At 42.7% G+C, this 18,901-nt stretch overlaps 1 protein-coding gene across 1 annotated transcript; it reads right to left on the bottom strand.

The window, feature by feature from the left end:
* Positions 1-350: 350 nt before the first annotated feature.
* On the bottom strand, positions 351-18,151 carry HHEX (hematopoietically expressed homeobox). The gene is made up of 5 exons (XM_077125427.1): positions 17,785-18,151; positions 15,409-15,587; positions 15,120-15,170; positions 11,933-13,348; positions 351-505 (listed from the first exon to the last, which is right to left on the bottom strand). Exons 1-4 carry the CDS (start codon positions 18,149-18,151, stop codon positions 13,130-13,132), a joined length of 816 nt encoding a protein of 271 aa, XP_076981542.1. The 3' UTR covers positions 351-505; positions 11,933-13,129.
* Positions 18,152-18,901: the final 750 nt, after the last annotated feature.

The raw sequence follows: 18,901 nt of genomic DNA on the forward strand, positions 1-18,901 counted from the left end.
AAAAAAAACATATAATACCCAATTGTAATAAACGAAATAGAGAAAAGTATGTTGCAGGAAAGGGATAAGATACAGCAGGTTGCAGTTTTACACAGGATGGCAAGGGAAGGCCAAGGCTGAAGGAGATGATGGAGCAGACCATGAAGTCTTCTGGGGGGAGAGAGTTCCAGATAGAGGAAATCGCAAACTCAAAAGCCCTGAGACAGGAATATGTCTGTCCAGCTAAGGAGCAGCAAAGAAACCTGTATGGCTGGAGAAGGAGAATATATATACCACAATCCTTCAACCAAATACTGAAATCCAAAAACCTCTGAGGACTGCAGTCATACTGGTTCTCTTACCTCTTTTCCCTCCAGGCCCGTGTACATGGTTCTGTCTCTCCCCGGAACCTCTTCTCTGGGTTAGGAGCTCCTGGTGGGCCCTCGCTGGCACCCTGTGTCTACCCATTATTGCAGCATGTTTCCTTCAGCTCCATTTCACCCCAATGCTCCTAAGTGCCAGGCCCCTAGAAGACACCCAAGAAATGTGGGCAGATGTTATTATCCTAGTATTATCATTATTGTTGCTTATTTGGTTAAAATTAATTAGTTAAAAAAACTTTCTTGTCCATTATCACCACTATTATTCAACATCGTGTTGGAGGTTCTAGCCAGAGCAATTAAACAAGAAAAAGAAATACAAGGCATCAAAATTGGAAAGGAAGAAGTAAAACTATCACTGTTTGCAGACGATATGATACTATACGTCGAAAACCCTGAAAAATCCACAACAAAACTACTAGAGCTAATAAATGAGTGCAGCAAAGTAGCAGGTTACAAGGTCAACACTCAAAAATCTGTAGTGTTTCTATACACTAGCAATGAACAAGCTGAGGGGGAAATCAAGAAACGAATTCCAGGGTGGGCCACGGTGGTTCAGCAGGTAAGAGTGCTTGCCTGCCATGCCCGAGGACGTGGGTTCAATTTCCGGTGCCTGCCCATGTATATAAAAAAATAAAAGAAATGAACTCCATTTACAATTGCAACTAAAAGAATAAAATACTTAGGAATAAATTTAACTAAAGAGACAAAAGACCTATACAAAGAAAACTACAAAAAACTGTTAAAAGAAATCTCAGAAGACCTAAATAGATGGAAGGGCATACCGTGTTCATGGATTGGAAGACTAAATATAATTAAAACGTCAATCCTACCTAAATTGATTTACAGATTCAACGCAATACCAATCAAAATCCCAACAACTTATTTTTCAGAAATAGAAAAACCAATAAGCAAATTTATCTGGAAGGGCAGGGTGCCCCGAATTGCTAAAAACATCTTGAGGAAAAAAAACGAAGCTGGAGGTCTCACGCTGCCTGACTTTAAGGCATATTATGAAGCCACAGTGGTCAAAACAGCATGGTATTGGCATAAAGATAGATATATCGACCAATGGAATCGAATAGAGTGCTCAGATATAGACCCTCTCATCTATGGACATTTGATCTTTGATAAGGCAGTCAAGTCAACTCACCTGGGACAGAACAGTCTCTTCAATAAATGGTGCCTAGAGAACTGGATATCCATATGCAAAAGAATGAAAGAGGACCCATATCTCACACCCTATACAAAAGTTAACTCAAAATGGATCAAAGATCTAAACATTAGGTCTAAGACCATAAAACAGTTAGAGGAAAATGTAGGGAGATATCTTATGAATCTTACAATTGGAGGCGGTTTTATGGACCTTAAACCTAAAGCAAGAGCACTGAAGAAAGAAAGAAAGAAATGGGAGCTCCTCAAAATCAAACACTTTTGTGCATCAAAGAACTTCATCAAGAAAGTAGAAAGACAGCCTACACAATGGGAGACAATATTTGGAAACAACATATCAGATAAAGGTCTAGTATCCAGAATTTATAAAGAGATTGTTCAACTCAACAACAAAAAGACAGCCAACCCAATTACAAAATGGGAAAAAGACTTGAACAGACACCTCTCAGAAGAGGAAATACAAATGGCCAAAAGGCACATGAAGAGATGCTCAGTGTCCCTGGCCATTAGAGAAATGCAAATCAAAACCACAATGAGATATCATCTCACACCCACCAGAATGGCCATTATCAACAAAACAGAAAATGACAAGTGCTGGAGAGGATGTGGAGAAAGAGGCACACTTATCCACTGTTGGTGGGAATGTCAAATGGTGCAACCACTGTGGAAGGCAGTTTGGCGGTTCCTCAAAAAGCTGAATATAGAATTGCCATACGACCCAGCAATACCATTGCTAGGTACCTACTCAAAGGACTTAAGGGCAAAGACACAAACGGACATTTGCGCACCAATGTTTATAGCAGCATTATTTACAATTGCAAAGAGATGGAAACAGCCAAAATGTCCATCAACAGACGAGTGGCTAAACAAACTGTGGTATATACATACGATGGAATATTATGCAGCTTTAAGACAGGATAAACTTATGAAGCATGTAATCACATGGATGGACCTAGAGAACATTATGCTGAGTGAGACTAGCCAAAAACTAAAGGACAAATACTGTATGGTCCCACTGATGTGAACCGACATTAGAGAATAATCTTGGAATATGTCATTGGTAACAGAGACCATCAGGAGATAGAAATAGGGTAAGATAATGGGTAATTGGAGCTGAAGGGATACAGACTGTGCAACAGGACTGGATACAAAAACTCAGAAATGGACAGCACAATACTACCTAATTGTAATGTAATTATCTTAAAACACTGAATGAAGCTGCGTCTGAGGTATAGTTTTTTTATTTTATTTTATTTTTTATTTTTATTTTTTTCTCTCTATTGTCATTTTATTTCTTTTTCTGTTGTCTTTCTATTTCTTTTTCTGAATCGATGAAAATGTACTAAGAAATGATGAATATGCATCTATGTGATGATATTAAGAATTACTGATTGTATATGTAGAATGGAATGATTTCTAAATGTTGTGTTAGTTAATATTTTTAATTAAAAAAAAAACTAAAAAACTGTCCTGGGGTGGAGGGTGGTGTATTAGGATACATCTCCTCCAAACTTAGGATTGTTACCTCAGCTGAAAGCTGAAAATTTATATATGAATATAGATGCAAAAAAATCCTTAACTTAAATACTAGCAAACCGAAAACAATAGCATCTTAAAAAGATTATATACCATGATCAACTGGGGTTCATCCCAGGAATGCAAGGGTGTTTCAACATATGAAAATCAACCAATGTAATATCCTACATAAATAGAATGAAGGAAAAAAACAACCACATGATTATCTCAATAGATCTGAAAAGGCATTTGACAAAATCCAGTATAGTTTCTTGCTTTAAAAAAATGCTCAGACTTTCTTGAGGAATACTAGGGAAGATTCTCAATATCATGAAGGATATTCATGAAAAAACCCCAGCTAACATCATACTCAATGGTGAAAGACTTACAGCTTTCCCCGTAAGATCAAGATGGTGAGAAGGGTAACCACTACTACCACTGCTGTTCAATATTGTACTAGAAGTTCTTGCCAGAGTAATTAGGCAAGAAAAAGAAATAAAAGGTATCCAAATTGAACAGAAAGACATAAAACAATCTCTATTTGCAGATGATATGATCTTATATAGACAAAACCCAAAGGACTCCACAAGAAAACTAATAGAATTTTAATTTAGTAAAGTGACAGGGTACAAATGCAACATACAAAATACAATTGTGTATCTATATATTAACAAAGAACAATCAAAAAAGAAAATAAAAAATTATTCCATTTATAATAGCATCTAAAAGAATAAAATATCTAAGAAATGTGTAAACCCACAGCTTCTGTAATTAAAAAAAGACAGAGTTGTGGTTTTATATATATATATACAGAATAAATTTGAGGATACAAAATACTTGTATACTTAAAATTACAAAATGCTGCTGAAAAAAATTAAAGAAGACCCAAATAAATGGCAAGATATCCCATGTTTATGGATTGAAAGAGTTAACATTGTTAATATGTCAATATTACCCCTCCGGGGAAAAAAAGCAATATACAAATTCAGTGTAATCTCTATCAAACCAGCAGCCTTTTTTGAGAAATGGAAAAAACAATTCTCAAGTTTCTATGGAACAGCAAGAGGGCCTGAAACGGCCAAAACAATCTTGAAAAAGGACATGGTTGAAGGACTCACACTTTCCAATTTAAAATTGTATTACAAATTTGAAATACGCTCACATATTTATGACCAATTGATTTTATTTTAATAGAGCAGTTGCAAGTCTACAGAAAAATCATGCAGGAAGTATAGAGATTCCATTTACCACCCCCACCCCCTGCCCCATCACACACAGTCTTTCCTATTATTAACATTTTGCATTCATGTGGTTCTTTTGTTACAACTGATGAAAAAAATTATTATAATTATGTTATTCAATTTAGCCCATTGTTTAAAATAGGGTCCATTCTTTGTGTTGTAGTTCTATGGGTACTATGGCTATTATTTTTAATAGCCACTAGAATTTTCTTTTATTGAGAAATCTTCACATACATACATTCTGTACATGGTGTACACTCAGTGGCTCACAATATCATCATATAGTTGTGCATTCATCACCATGGTCATTTTTTAAAACATTTGCATAACTCCAAAAAAAGAAATAAAAAGAAAAAACTCATACACATACAGTCAAAATATGACTGTTCCCCACATTGCCAGGGATATTTACATCCCTGGAAGTCATGTCCCACATAGGAGGGAGGGCAGTGAGTTCATCTGCTCAGGTGGCTTAGAGAGAGAGAGGCTATATCTGAGCAACAAAAGAGGTTCTCTGGGAGGTGACTCTTAGGCATAATTTTAAGTAGGCTTAGCCTATCCTTTGCAGGAATAAGTTTCATAAGGGTGCACCCTAAGATCGAGGGCTCAGCCTGTTAATTTGGTTGTCCCTACTGCTTACTAGAATATCAGAAATTCTCCAAATGGGGAAGTTGAATATTTCCTCCTTTCTCCCATTCCCCCAAGGGAACTTTGCAAATACTTTTTTATTCACTGCCCCAATCACTCTGAGATTTATCAGGGCATCACACTGACCTAGACAAACCAACAAAATCTCACACCTTATTTAAGATTCCATATACTATGGTGTTCAACCGAACTGATGATACAAGTTAAATTAGGAAATGCACTACCCAAAACATAAATTTTGCACCCAATAAACATCTCTCCCTTTAGTCTCACACAGAAGTTGAAGTTTTAAAATATGGACGATATCATCCTTTACCTAGTCTTCTGATATACCTTTGTCCTATCCAGATCAGATTCATTCAAACCTCTAGTCAAAGTCTGATCCTTTTTTCAACTTTTTAAACAGTTTCTGTATGGGGTACTGCTGACTTTCATAGCTTCAGAGCTTTAACTCTGAGTCTCAGGTGTCACATAAATAACTGAAGTTTCTGGGAAAGACCATTTTATATATCAACAGCTCAGTATCTCAGAATTTAGAATTAACAGTTACAACTCCTGAATATATGTGACTACTGTAAGAGTTTACAATCTAGGACCTTTTACAATAGGCCCTGTGCTGGTTTGAAAGGAAGTATGCCCCCTAAGAAAGGCCATGTTTTAATCAAAATATCATTTTGTAAAGGTAGAATAATCTCTATTCGATACTGTATGTTTGAAACTGTAATCAGATCATCTCCCTGAATGATGTGATTTAGTTAAGAGTGGTTATTAAACTGGATTAGGGGACGACATGTCTCCACCCATTTGGGTGGGTCTTGATTGGTTTATTGGAGTCCTATAAAAGAGGAAATATTTTGGAGAATGAGAGATTCAGAGAGAGCAACACTACAAAGCAGAGAGTTCACCAGCCAGTGACCTTTGGAGATGAAGAAGGAAAACACCTCCCGGGGAGCTTCATGAAACTGGAAGCCAGAAGAGAAAGCTAGCAGATGACAGCATGTGTGCCATGTGCCCTTCCAGCTGAGAGAGAAGCCCTGACTGTGTTCACCATGTGCCTTTCCAGATAAGAGAGAAATCCTGAACTTCATCGGCCTTCTTGAACCAAGGTATCTTTCCCTGGATGTCTTAGATTGGACATTTCTATAGACTTGTTGTAATTGGGACATTTTCTCGGCCTTAGAACTGTAAACTAGCAACTCATTAAATTCCCCCTTTTAAAAGCCGTTCCATTTCTGGTATATTGCATTCCAGCAGCTAGCAAACTAGAACAGGCCCCAACCTGATAACCCATGCTCTCAACTTTAGTTCACCGAATTTTTATATTTTAGTTAGTCCATATGATTGAGGCATGATAATATTTGTCTTTTTGTTCCTGACATTTCATTCACCTAGTTGCATGCTTCACAATTTCATTTCTTTTTTGCGGCCACTTAGTAGTCCATTGTATGTATACACCATAGTTCCCCCTTCCATTATTCAATCACTGTACCCTTAGGTCACCTCCATTCATTGTGGATCAAGAACACTGCCACCAGAAACAGCAGTGTGCAAATGTCCATTTGTGCCCCCACACTCAGCTCCTCCAGGTATATACTGAGCAATGGGGTTTCAGGATGATATGGCAACCACACCCCTAGCCTCCTGTGGAACTAATACACTGCTGTCCAAGGGGCTGCACCTCTCATTTCCCTACCAACAGTGAATAGGTGCATCTCTTTCTCCTCATTTTCTCTAGCACTTGTTTCTCTCTGTTCATTTTTAAACAGTTTTATTCACACATCGTACAATCTAACCTAAGTGTATAGACATGCCTTTGCCACCACACTCTATATGAAGACATTTTTCTTCCACAAAGAATCCATACCCCTTTCCCACCCCCTGCTTGTTGACATTTAGTTTTGGCATAAAGCTATTGTTCCATTCAGTGAAAGCATATTACAACCTTACTGTTGGCTACAGACCCTAGCTTACGTTGATTAGCCACTAAAATTTTGAAAGGATACTAAGTACCTGCAGTGGGGAAAGTACAATCTCTTCAATAAATGGCACTGGTAGAATTGGTTAGCCACCTCCGAAGAATGAAGTTAGACCCCCTAATTCAGACAATATACAAAAATCAACTCAAATTGGGTCAAGAACTTAAATAAAGGAGCTAAAATGATAAAGTTCTTAGAAGATAATATAGGGGCAAATCTTTATGTCCTGAGATTTGGTGCCAGGTTCTTAGCTATGACATCAAAAGCACAAACAACAAAAGAAACAATAGATAAATTTCATTCAAATAAAATTAAAAACTTTTGTGCATTGAAGGAAATTATCAAGAAAGTAGAAAGACAACCCACAGAATGGGAGAAAAGTGTTTCAAACCATATATTGGATAAGAGTTTAACATCCAGAATATATAAAGGCCTTTCACAACGCAACAGCAAAAAGACAAACAATTGAATTTAAACATGGGCAAAGGACTTGAACAGATATACAAATGGCCAGTATGCAGATGAAAAGATGCTCAATGTCATTAGCCATTAGGGAAACACAAATTAAAACATAACAAGCTATTACTTCACACCCAGAAGAATGGCTTTTAAAAACTGAAAGTAGCAAGTGTTGGAGAAGCTACAGTGAAATTGGAACTATAGTGAATTGATGGTGAGAAAGTTAAATGGTGCAGCCACTGTGGAAAGCAATATGGCATTTCCTCAAAAAGCTAAAAATAGAATTGCCATTTAATCCAGCAATCCCATTACTAGGTATATACCCAAAGAGAGTGAAAACAGGGTGGCAAACAGATACTTGTACACAAATGTTTATAGTGGCATTATTCACAGTAGCCAAAAGCTGGAAAAAACCCAAGTATTCATCAACCAATGAATGGATAAACAAAATATGGTGCATATACACAAGGGAATATCATTTGGCCATTAGAAGAAGTGAATTTATGAGACATGCTGCAACTGGGAAGAAACTTGAAAACATTTAGTTCAGTGAAATAAGCAATATCATAAGTTCAAAAATTGTGTGATGTCACTTACAGGAGATTACTAGAAATGGCAAATTCACAGAGATAGAAAGCAGATTAGAGGTTACTGGAGGGAGTATGGGGGAGAGACTATAGGAGGAAGTTAGTGGGGAGGGGAAGGGAGAGTGTTGGTAAAAACAAAAAACAAGAGTTCAGATTAGCCATTTTGTATTCTTAATGGTGAAATAAATTTAATAAGGAAGAGAACTCTTAGAGGGAGGATAGAAAAGGAGGAGAAGGGAAATGAATAAAAGGAAGAAAGAAAAGTGAAGAACTGTGGAAGGATGGAAGGCCTAATTAAAATGTAAAAGAAAAATATAAGCAATTTTAACAGAGACAAACTCGATAGGCATCTGCCTTCCTGAAAGTATGTAGGAATGGGTGGGAGAGGGTGGGGACCGTTTACTGTTAACCCTTGTACTTGTTCTCCGTAGTAGTAGTCTTCAGAGGGTGATGAGATTTTTGAATGATATGTAACACCCATTTCAAATTTTAAAAGATTCTAATGATTAGAAATCAAGCTTAAAAAAAAAGAGAGAGAGAGACCAAAGGTGAAGTCGTTTCAATGGTTTTCTACTGGAAAATCGGCCAATTTCAGGCGTTAGTTGCTCTTTTTTTTTTTTTTTTTTAAGTAGCTACACAGGAAAGTACTCGGCCGCCTCGAAAACCTCACAGCGCCAGCCGGATGCTCCAAAGTCAAAATCCTCTGCAGACAGGAAATGCCTTTGCCAGCTCCAAGGTCTCCTCCCCGCAGCCCTCTCTATTGTCCGAAGAGATTTGTGTACATTCGACTGAAGAGGTTTCCCGCCTGCAACTGCGAATCAGAGAGCTGTCTCAAAGGAAGGGACGCATTGGGTTTCTCGCTTCTCTAACGCTTAGCGCCCACAGTCTGCCAGGCCCTTGACGCCTCCTGTTAGTTAAGCCTTTTGCCACTCTAGGAACCAGAAACTGAGGCTGAGAGAAGGCAGGTTTCCCAAGGATTGGGTTTCCCTGCTGAAATCCAAAAAGCAAAGATGTTCGGGACACCGGCTGCCTTGCCCTCCTCCACAGTGATCTATTTCCCTCGTGATAGGGCTCCCTACAGCCACATCTGAAGGAATATCTGCTGTTTGCCGTAGACCTTGGAGCTCAGATATTTTGATAGGTGGGAGAAATCTCCAAAGTGCTTCTCATTTGGATTTAACAATGATATATATATATATATAAATACACATCAAGGGACAAAATTAGATTAGACAAGTACAGAGTCTAGCTAGGATTTCATAAAACCCAACTGGGATGAAAAATAGATGTCAGTAAAATATCTGATTATTTTGAACCACAAGATGCCAAACTCCTAATCATTTAGAAACATGCTGGGTGACTGGGTTTTCCAAATTCTGCCCCATGCTGTCTGTAGTCACATAAATATCATCGCCAAGCACAGGTATAAAGGATCATTGAGTATTCAGTTTTAAAGAAAATTGGACATTCGTGGAATTTTCTTCCTTTTTTAAAAGAATATTTTTATTGAGGAATCTCCACACACATACAGTCAAACCATATTATACAATCAATGGCTCACAATACCATCACATAGTTGTGTATTCTTCACCAGTTTATGTGATCTTGACTTGGAACAATCTTCCACAAGGCAGTATAAATGGAATGGGAATTTTGGTAAGTTCCTTCTGTCCCCAGCAAGATACATTTTCCTGAAGTCCAAAAACATTCTCTTGGATCTCTACCCCGCCCCCACTAACTAAAATGAATATTCAAGTGATGAAACCACAAAAAAAGCTTGTCAGAAATGTTGAAAGAGAATAGGTACTTTCACTATCAGAGATGGTTTCCTCTTTTCCCACAAGATGTCTTATCAGCTTTCACCCTGAGAAAACCATAAAAAGTAAGAAAAAGAAACTTATGCAATAGTTCTCTAAATAAAATACTATACAGCAGGCTAGTCATCCTAAAAGTGATGTTGTTTAAAGAGTCAAAGTACATTATCCAACAAAATCAATATCCTATTAAGTTAGAAAGGGTTCTGAATATCAAAGACCAACGAACTGAATAACTTAAAGTATAAGTACACGACCCAGGGGATTAATCACACACTGTCATGGTGAAATTAGGGCAATTCTTCCAATCATTAACGTTTTGCTTACAAAAATGTGCTTTTCTGTTTGTCTTTCTGCTAAATGATAACCGTTTTCAAGTTGAATCTCCTGATAAAAAGAGTTAAAAACAAGACAGGAGTTGTGCTGTAAAGGTCATACATGCTGCTTCAACATGAAATAGCCAAAAGACAAACAAATGAAAAATGCCTGGATTGTAGGAAGAATTTGTAAATATTCATTGGCAATCTGCAATGGGGCATTTCAGAAAGCAGTTAATGCCAATCTGTGTCCCGAGAATACTCTATTTCCTCCAGTTAATATGCTCTGGATTTTTAGGGACAGCTTTAGATTCAGAATATGAACAACTTGGAAGAGAGCTCGAAATAGCTTTAAATTGGAAAATATCCTGGGTTCAGGGAATCGTCTACTTTAAAACAATCCCACAACCTTTCTACTGTCAATCAATACATTAGCTGGCATTTCTCTGCTTGATAGTCATGATACAGTTATTTTCAAGAATAAACATTAACCAGAGGTTATCTCCAGGAGTGAAACACACACACTGATTTCAGGATTGCTTTAATCCAACATTAGGCCCACAAGCCTTCCATTCTCCAAAAATCTGATACAGACAACCCCATTTCCAATGAGACTGATTAGGACCTTTGAAACCTTGATGTCACTTGTCAGGCAGGGTCAGGGAGCTTGGATACTGCAGCTAATGGGAAAGAAACTCTCCCACCGGATAAAAATCTAAGGAGGTACAGGTGTAGGAAGAAATGAGAAATAGCTTGAACTGCGTTTGGGATTTGGGGACTGGAAGAGATCTTACAGATCAATAGACCCTCATTCTAAAGATGAGAAAATTAAGGTCAAGCACTAAAACTCCAAATCTTTAAGCTTTCAGGCCTATCTCTGTTTGAGGACCATATATGAATTTTCTCAGAAATCTCAATCCACCTGCAATTCCAGACACAGTTTTGAAATCTAAGGAAGCAGGATATGAACAACTCCCTAAGACAAATTACTTCTTCTATCTTCCCTCTCCACCAGCACCTGGGTGCTCAAGTCTGGGGAGCCACAATCCTAGTCATTCTGGCCAGAGGCAGGGCCATTCCTTCACAGGCCTCAGCCCAGGAGCAGAACGGCACCCAAGGTCTCTCAAGGAAGCCCAGGCTGGAGGAGGAGATTTCTGGGCCTCTCCCCCTTCCTGGAAAGTCAGGGACCTGATGGTTCTGCTAACCAAGCAGCTCCACAGCAGGCTACCAACAGCGTGACAGTCAGAAATTCAGAGACCTCAACCCAATTTTCCCCTCCGCCCCCAAACCCACCCTCACCTCAGCACTCTTATCCTGCCCGTCTCACAATACCTTTCCCTCGACCCTGCGCCCCCCACCCACTGACCGTTAGTTCTGCCCACCTCCCAGGCTAATCTGCTTTCCTCTGCTCTCCCTTCAGGACTGCCGAAGTTACCGGGAGGGAAGCGGGTGAAGCGGGAGTGCAGGCCCCACTTTAGAGCAGTTGGTTCTCAAAGTGTGGTCCCGGGACCAGAAGCTTCGGTAACACCTGGGGACCTGTTAGAAATGCAAATTCCTGCTCCCCGCTGCCTCCAGCTCCCCGCCGCCCCCAAGCCCGCTGCATCATAGTATCTGGAGGTGCAGCCCAACAACCTGGGGTTCCTCTGCCCTGCCAGTGATTTCCAAGCTCGCCGTAGTGTGCGAGCCGCTGCGCACCAGCCAACTCCCTCCCGGCCTCTCCTGGCCCGGGTCTCCCCATCCCCCCACGCGGAGGCGGCGGGTTGCGGTGCACGCCCCTCGGCCTCGCCGCGGCGAGTCGACTCCAAAGCCTCGGCGGCGAGGGGAGGAAGCAGTGTTGACTCACGCTGGTCAAGGACGGCGGCCCGCGAGCCGAGGCGAATCGGTGGGGCCCGAGCTCAGGAACGTTCCCCGCTCGGGCCCGCCGACGGGAGACTTCCTCAACGCACACAAGCCAGGCGCTCTGGGAAGAGCCAAATCCACCTTGCAGGTGGTCTCCCGCCGGCCGAGGCCCAGGACAGCGCTCCCGGGACCAACCACCGCCAGCCGCTCCGGCTCTCAGCACAGAGCCAGGCACCCAGGAGGCGCTTTTAGGTTTTCTTAGATTTTTTTTCTTTTTTTTTAAATCAAAGTGTGAGATATCCGATGGGGTCAATCGTCCCACTGACAGATTTATTTTATAGACAAGTTACTCATTAAAAAAAAGAAAGGAACACCATTTTGGCCATTTTTTTTTTACAGCGAACAATTATATATACATTATAAACACTTTGTATAAAATAGTTATCTACAATCTACTTACATTTAATTAACTGCTACTTCTAGTTCATTTGTGATTAATTTTAGTCACAGACAGTGCCTCTGCTTGAATTGGACCGAACTATCCCCTTATCAAACCTTGTCAAACAGGTAATAAGTGATAGTGCAAAATAAGCATTTAAGATTCTTACCAACTAGCTCTCTCAGACAAAAAGAATACATACATCCCAGAGACAAGTGCTCTGAAATGATTTTCTATTTAAGGTAACCGTATAAAAATTTCAAATAAAAGTAAGAAGTGTTTCCTTTTAAACTATACCAACGCTGATTGCAATGTCGTCTCCCTTTCTAAGGCACACCTCTCAATTTGGGGTGCCCCTTTGCTTTTCCATTAAGTGTGATGTAGATCCAAATTACAGGAAAGTCATTCAAGAGGATCTTATTAAAATTGTTAACATTATAACTTAAAGTTTTAACAAAAAGGTCAAAATGACTTTTTATAAATAGAAATAACAGTTTACTTTGAAAAATGGGTGGATTTAATCAGTGAGAAGTCACTTTATCATAACAACCTAAAATCAGCACATAAACCATTTCTTAAGTAAAAATTAAGATTTCAAAGTGAGTTTGTTAATTAGCCAGTGCACCAAATATTTTAGGTTTCCAGAATACCAGAAAATCAATTCCCTTTTTCACGCAGTTTTTCAGTTCTTCCATGAAGATTTTCTGTAGCAAAAGGTTATTCCCAAATCCAGTTTTCCAAATATGCCAGTAGCAGTGCTCATCATCCAGCGTTATAGTAGCCTTTATCGCCTTCAATGTCTACTTCCTGATCAGAATCCTCTGAAATCTCTGATTCAAGGTCTTCCTGAGAGACAGGAGAAGGCGAACGTTGAGAGCTATCCAAAGAAGCACCTTTATTCTGTTCACTGGGCAAGTCTTGTCTCTGATCACAGGGATTGTCCAAACTTTCCAATTCTTTTTTATTACTTTGAGGATTTTCCTGAAAGGTATGAAAACGGAGATTGGTAGGCTCATGAAAAATGTTCAGGTGAGAGACATGAATCAAAATGTTTTTTTTCATCTTACATCATCTTTTTAATTTTTAGTTTATCAAGCGCTTTCAGTTATAATTCTTTTATTCAGAAAAAAACATACTTGTGCTTTTTCACTTTAGAAGAAGAGAAACGTTGCTCTCACATTGCAAAAAGATTATACTCTAGCCAGATAAGAACCAGTCATGACTATGACTGTAAATTTTTAACATCAATGAAACATTTAACTCCAGCCCAGATCCACATTCCCAAGATTCTTAAAAGTTTAGAAGGAAAAAAATTAGAAGCTACAGATACACACTATCTTTATTCTTTATATATTTAAACCTTGCCAATTAACAGACATTTAAAAAATATGAATGCTAAATGGTGAATTGAGGGAAAAGTTTCAAAATTATTAGATTTTCATCCATTTCTGGAGCAAATTTATAAATATTTACACACAAATGTGTCACACATTACAAAATCATAGCCATGAAAAGATGCATAACTGGAAGGATGTTAGTAACTGAAAAGGGGGACAATAAATTACAATGTACTTAAAATCTGAAAGACAGTTCTGGAAAATATTCCCATGTTACAGAGAAACCACTATTTTAAAGTCCCAGGTAAACTAGAGTCAAGCCTTTGACCAAGAACTTTAAAATTTTGTGAATTTTCAATCATGTGCTTGTCTAAGATGGATATGAACACTATATGAAATCATTATGCTGTTTTTAAGCAAGACAATAAACATATTTACCAGGTTTGCAACTATGTAAAGAATAGATACAGATGATCAGAGACTGAGAGGGATCTACAAATATTTAAATTGTGTTAGAATAATTATCTGTTTCAAAATGTTCTTTGTATTTAAATGACACCATCTTGTTTTTAATGAAAAATTAATGATTAATGCTCAAAAATTCACATGGCTTTTAATTTCCTCACTGGTCTTATTGCTTAAAAATATTTTATTTATTAGAAACCATGTATGCAGTGGCAAATGCACAACTCAGCAATTGGCAGATAATTTTGGAGTATATATCCATATTAAGAATCAGAATGAATCTTCAGCTTTAAGTCATTACAGCTTTTCTATAAAACCCAAATTAGCCTTTAGTTTTTATCACATATTGCGTCACAAGGTCATTGGAAGAAAGACTGTTAGAAAGTTTAAACCACTTTTCAAAGAAGCTTGGATATTTTCTTACATGTTTTATATTCATTTGAAGAGCTGGAGTTAGATGGAAAATAATTTTTAAACTCTTTGATATTTAATTCTTTTAAAACACAGTGCAAACAAGACTTAAAGGTGTTTATTTCCTCATATTTACCTTTGAATTCTGCCTGGTTTTATTATGGCTATGTAAATAAAAGAAACAATTTTCTCCCAAAGATAACTGCTTAAGTCATTTACTGTCAATTACTTTATCTTTCCTGCGTTAATTAGATAAACAACATATGGGGTTTATAAAACAATTAGCTGGGAGTTTTACTAGCCAGTGTGTGAAAACCCAAGCTTAATTGATATAGGAACTGCATTAGGTGCTTTTAGCATTATTGGCACCTGAGCGAGTCATCCTGAATTTCGGCAAGAATATTTGCCTTTTTAATCAAGGTGAAGAGGTTAAATTAGTCCCTCAAGTGACTTTAGCATACAGCCCATAACAGGTCTCGCGTTGAGAGAACAGGATTAAAAAAAAAATTAATTCCATAGAAACAAAACCATGTCGATACCTGTTTTAGTCTTCTCCATTTAGCACGTCGATTCTGAAACCAGGTTTTGACCTACAGGAAAGAAAGAGGGAAAACTTGCCACTGACCCAGAAATCTGAGGGACTGGGGGAGAAGGGCAGAAGAGGATTAGAGGCGGTGGAGCAGACCCACCCTGCCAGCCCTCCAGGCGTTTAGGCAGACCGTCGGGATGAGTCAGAGCGCACCGTGGTGGCTCCGCGTGGTACTCCAGACCCGCGGCGACCCGCACCCCAGGAGCCTCCTTCCAGAGAAGGTCCTACAGGGTGCTCACCTGCCTCTCGCTCAGCTGTAGCATCTTAGCCAGACGCTTCCTCTCGGGCGGAGAGAGGTATTTCTGGTTCTCAAATTTCTTCTCCAGTTCGATGGTCTGGTCGTTGGAGAACCTCACCTGGCCGCCTTTCCTTTTATGCAGCGGCCTTTGTAAGAAGGGGCTCCAGAGCAGGGGTTTGCCTGGGGACAGGAAGAGCTGCGGTTAACAGCGGCCCTGGCGCTCCCTGCAGACCCCAGAACTATCTAGCCTGGAGGGGGTTGGGGGTGGGGGTAAGGGGTGGCAGAAAGGGGGAGGAGATGCAGGAGGACACCCAGCCAGTCATGTCTACATACACCCACAGCATACACATGAACCCAACTCGCTTCCGCCAATACACATGAATATCCACATACACACACACAAATACAAACACCTAGACTGTGTATGCACATAATCTACCCAAAGTGACAGACCTACATTGCATACGCACATAGTCCGTGCAGTATACTCACAGACACTCACATACAACCATCGCACCTAAGCTAGACACAAACACACAAATCTTTTAACACCCTAAAGAACACCCACTACTGTTGACCTTCTTTCACCAGTCACACTGAAATTTATTCACAAAACTTTTTGCATCCTCGGATCCTCTCCCTTGGTGAGCAGCACGTTCCAAATTCCCGGTGTGCGCGTGTTGGGAAGGAGTGGGCTGTTACACTACCCTAGGCACTGGTGGCCCGGGGTCGGTCGCCTGAGACTCCTGGGACCACGAGACTTGGCTGTGCGCGCGGGGCCGGGGCGGGGTCGGGTGGGATGGGGGCTCTCAAGCCAGGCGCCCGCGTTAGGCCATGCGAGGTTCCTCCAATCCTGGCCCGAGGGAGCCGCGGCATCCTCTGATTTTACGCTCAGTCCGCGGGGATGGCCAGTTAAAGCCACCCCGTGGGTTACGGCAACATTTCCGTCAATGTGTTTCCTGTTGGTCTATCTCGAAAAACCCTTTGCTTCCTCCTGCGCAGCCCCAGCAGTAACCCAAGGAAACCCAGAGCGCGCTCTGTGCAATCGTTCGCCCTCCAGGCCCAGCCCAGCTGACTGTCCCGGTCCGGAGCTGCCGCACCAAACCTTGAGGCTCGAATCAAAATTACAATATAATAACTTAAGAAGAAAACCCCCTAAAATATAATCCCCTGAAAATTTTTCTGAAGTTGAGAGAGAAGGTGGAAGACGGAGCTACAGGCCGCGCCATAATAAAAATGGCATTATTAAATTAACGTGAATTATCCCCAGGGTCGCTACTGAAGCTGCCAATAACACAGAGTTGATTTTAAACCCTAAGTAAGGCCAGTTGCCCAGTTTCCTTATCCGTCCCCAGAGCTTCAGACCCCAAGGACCAGTCTGGGGCGCGGAACTGGGCAGCCTCTTTGCTTAAGGAACTGAGGGAAACAAACCCCGCAAATTCTATATGGCCAACGTGCCCGCGCTGCCCTTCCTATCTTGGCCCGGGGATTGCAGCTTCCTACTCCAAAGGTCTGTCCGTCAGTGCGTCAGTCCGTCTGTCTGCCGGTTTGCCGCTAACCACTTTGAAAGCTGGCATTGTTTTTTCGAGATTTTGCTTGCGTCAGGCTTCAGACTGGTGCAAAACAGCCTCGGGGGAAAAAAAGGAAGCAACTGGTTATTTTAGCTGCCATAAAGTCACATCCCACACGGAGGAAATGAACAATATCAGAAAAACGGATCCCGGCTATCAGAAGTCGAGTGTTTCCTGAATTTGTCTGTATTGAGGATGTCGATAAAATAATCAGCAGCGTGCACTACTCCGGGGGAAGGGTCTGCTTCATGCAGCCAGGAAAACACTTAACAGCTTCTGAAACCAGATTTACTCCTATCGAGAACTCAAGATTTCCTGTATGAACGTAAAGGGTCAGGCTCTTTCACTGCACAAGCTTGTTGAACCAGGTCCAGTCCCGTAACCAACCGGGCCTGGCAGCTATCTCTGTCCCTCAGGGACCGACCCGGGGCGCCTCAGCAACCCCTTTTCGGTCCCTCTCACAAAGGGAGCCCCACCCGGGGCGACACGCGCGGCTCGGGGTTATGCTCTGCCGCCCGCCCTGTCAGCAGAGCCCGAGGTCTCGCCTCGGCCGCGCGCCCCGACGCCTGCAAGGTGCAGGAAAACCAATCTGAGTCATCGTGCGGTCAGTCCCGGCCGCGCGCTACCCGGGCCTTCGCCTCCACTTGCCGCGCGCACCGGAGAGCCGCTTTTCAATCGCTTTTGCTACAACTTTCTATTGCCTACCCCCCTCCGTCCCCGCCGCCTCCCGGGCGCTGCCACCTGCCGGGTGGCGCCTTCCTCGCCGCCGCCCCAGCTCGGCCCCGCCGTGACCCCGGCCGCCTTACCCAGGGGGTCGTGGCGGAGCAAGGCGTGCGTATAGTCGTTCACGGTCCGCGGGAAGGGGTACAGAGGGCCCCCGAAGCCGCCGGGTGCGTAGGCGGCGGCCAGCGCGGCGGCAGAGTGGTGCGAGAAGGCTGGGTGAATCGGCGTGGGCTCGTACACCGGGGTCCGGTAGGAGGACACGAGGCTGGTGAAGGAGGAGTTGGGGGACGGCAAGGTGGGGGTGGGGGTGGGCGCTGCGGGCCCGCGGCCCAGGATGTCCTCGATGTAGAACGGCGTCGGGTGCGCCGGCTGCAGCAGCGGTGTGGGCGCGTACAGCGGCACCCCTACGGCGCCCGCTGCCGCCGCCGGCCCGGGGTGAGGGTACTGCATGGCTCCGCTGCGCTGCGGCCCCTCCGCGAGCTGCCCGCCGGCGCCGCGGCGCTACATTTATCCACGCTAGCCGCTCCCGGCGATAGGCTCCGCCGACCGCGGGGTGGGGCCGCGCTAACTGGCCCCTTCCTGCCGCCGGGCCCCGCGGCCAATGGCGCGGGGCCCCGGGAGCAGCCTCCCGCCCACCCCTGGCCCGCCCCCGCTGGCCGAGCTCTCCGCCCTAGGGGCGCGCCCGCTCTCGGGCTCCTTGGACCCTGAGTCCAGGTACCTAGCTGCTGCCACCGCTTCTCAGGGCTCCTAACACCCCTGCCCGGGTCGCCCTAGAGGGAAACCCGGGGCTCACTCCCGTCGAGGGAGGTAGGAGATAAGCAGCTGGCTAGAGCGCGGACTCAAACGGCCCTGACCCTCGCTGGAAGGTTCGTCCGCCTCAACTCTGGCGCTCTGACCCAGGCCCTGGCCCAGGGTGACGACAGCGATCCCCCGGCGGGCCCCACGAGACGGGCAGCCGGAGTTGGGCCCAGCGGGTATAGAGGCCAATGACAGGGCTGCGCCGTCGCAGGCCTAGAAGTAGGCTTCCCGAACGGCGCGCACCCTGGAGTAAGTGTGGCACTGGCTGTTGTCCCCGGCGCCTCCGGAGCTCTTAGCTGGAGCGTGTGCCCAGGATTCCTGGGGTTGCTCCAGAAAGAGCCTTGACTCTTAGTTCTGTCCCAGCGGGCTAAGATGACTAGATTTAAAGTGCTCCGGGCCCTT

The sequence above is a fragment of the Tamandua tetradactyla genome, chromosome 13 (genome assembly GCF_023851605.1).
Source record: "Tamandua tetradactyla isolate mTamTet1 chromosome 13, mTamTet1.pri, whole genome shotgun sequence".
Taxonomy (NCBI): Eukaryota; Metazoa; Chordata; class Mammalia; order Pilosa; family Myrmecophagidae; genus Tamandua; species Tamandua tetradactyla.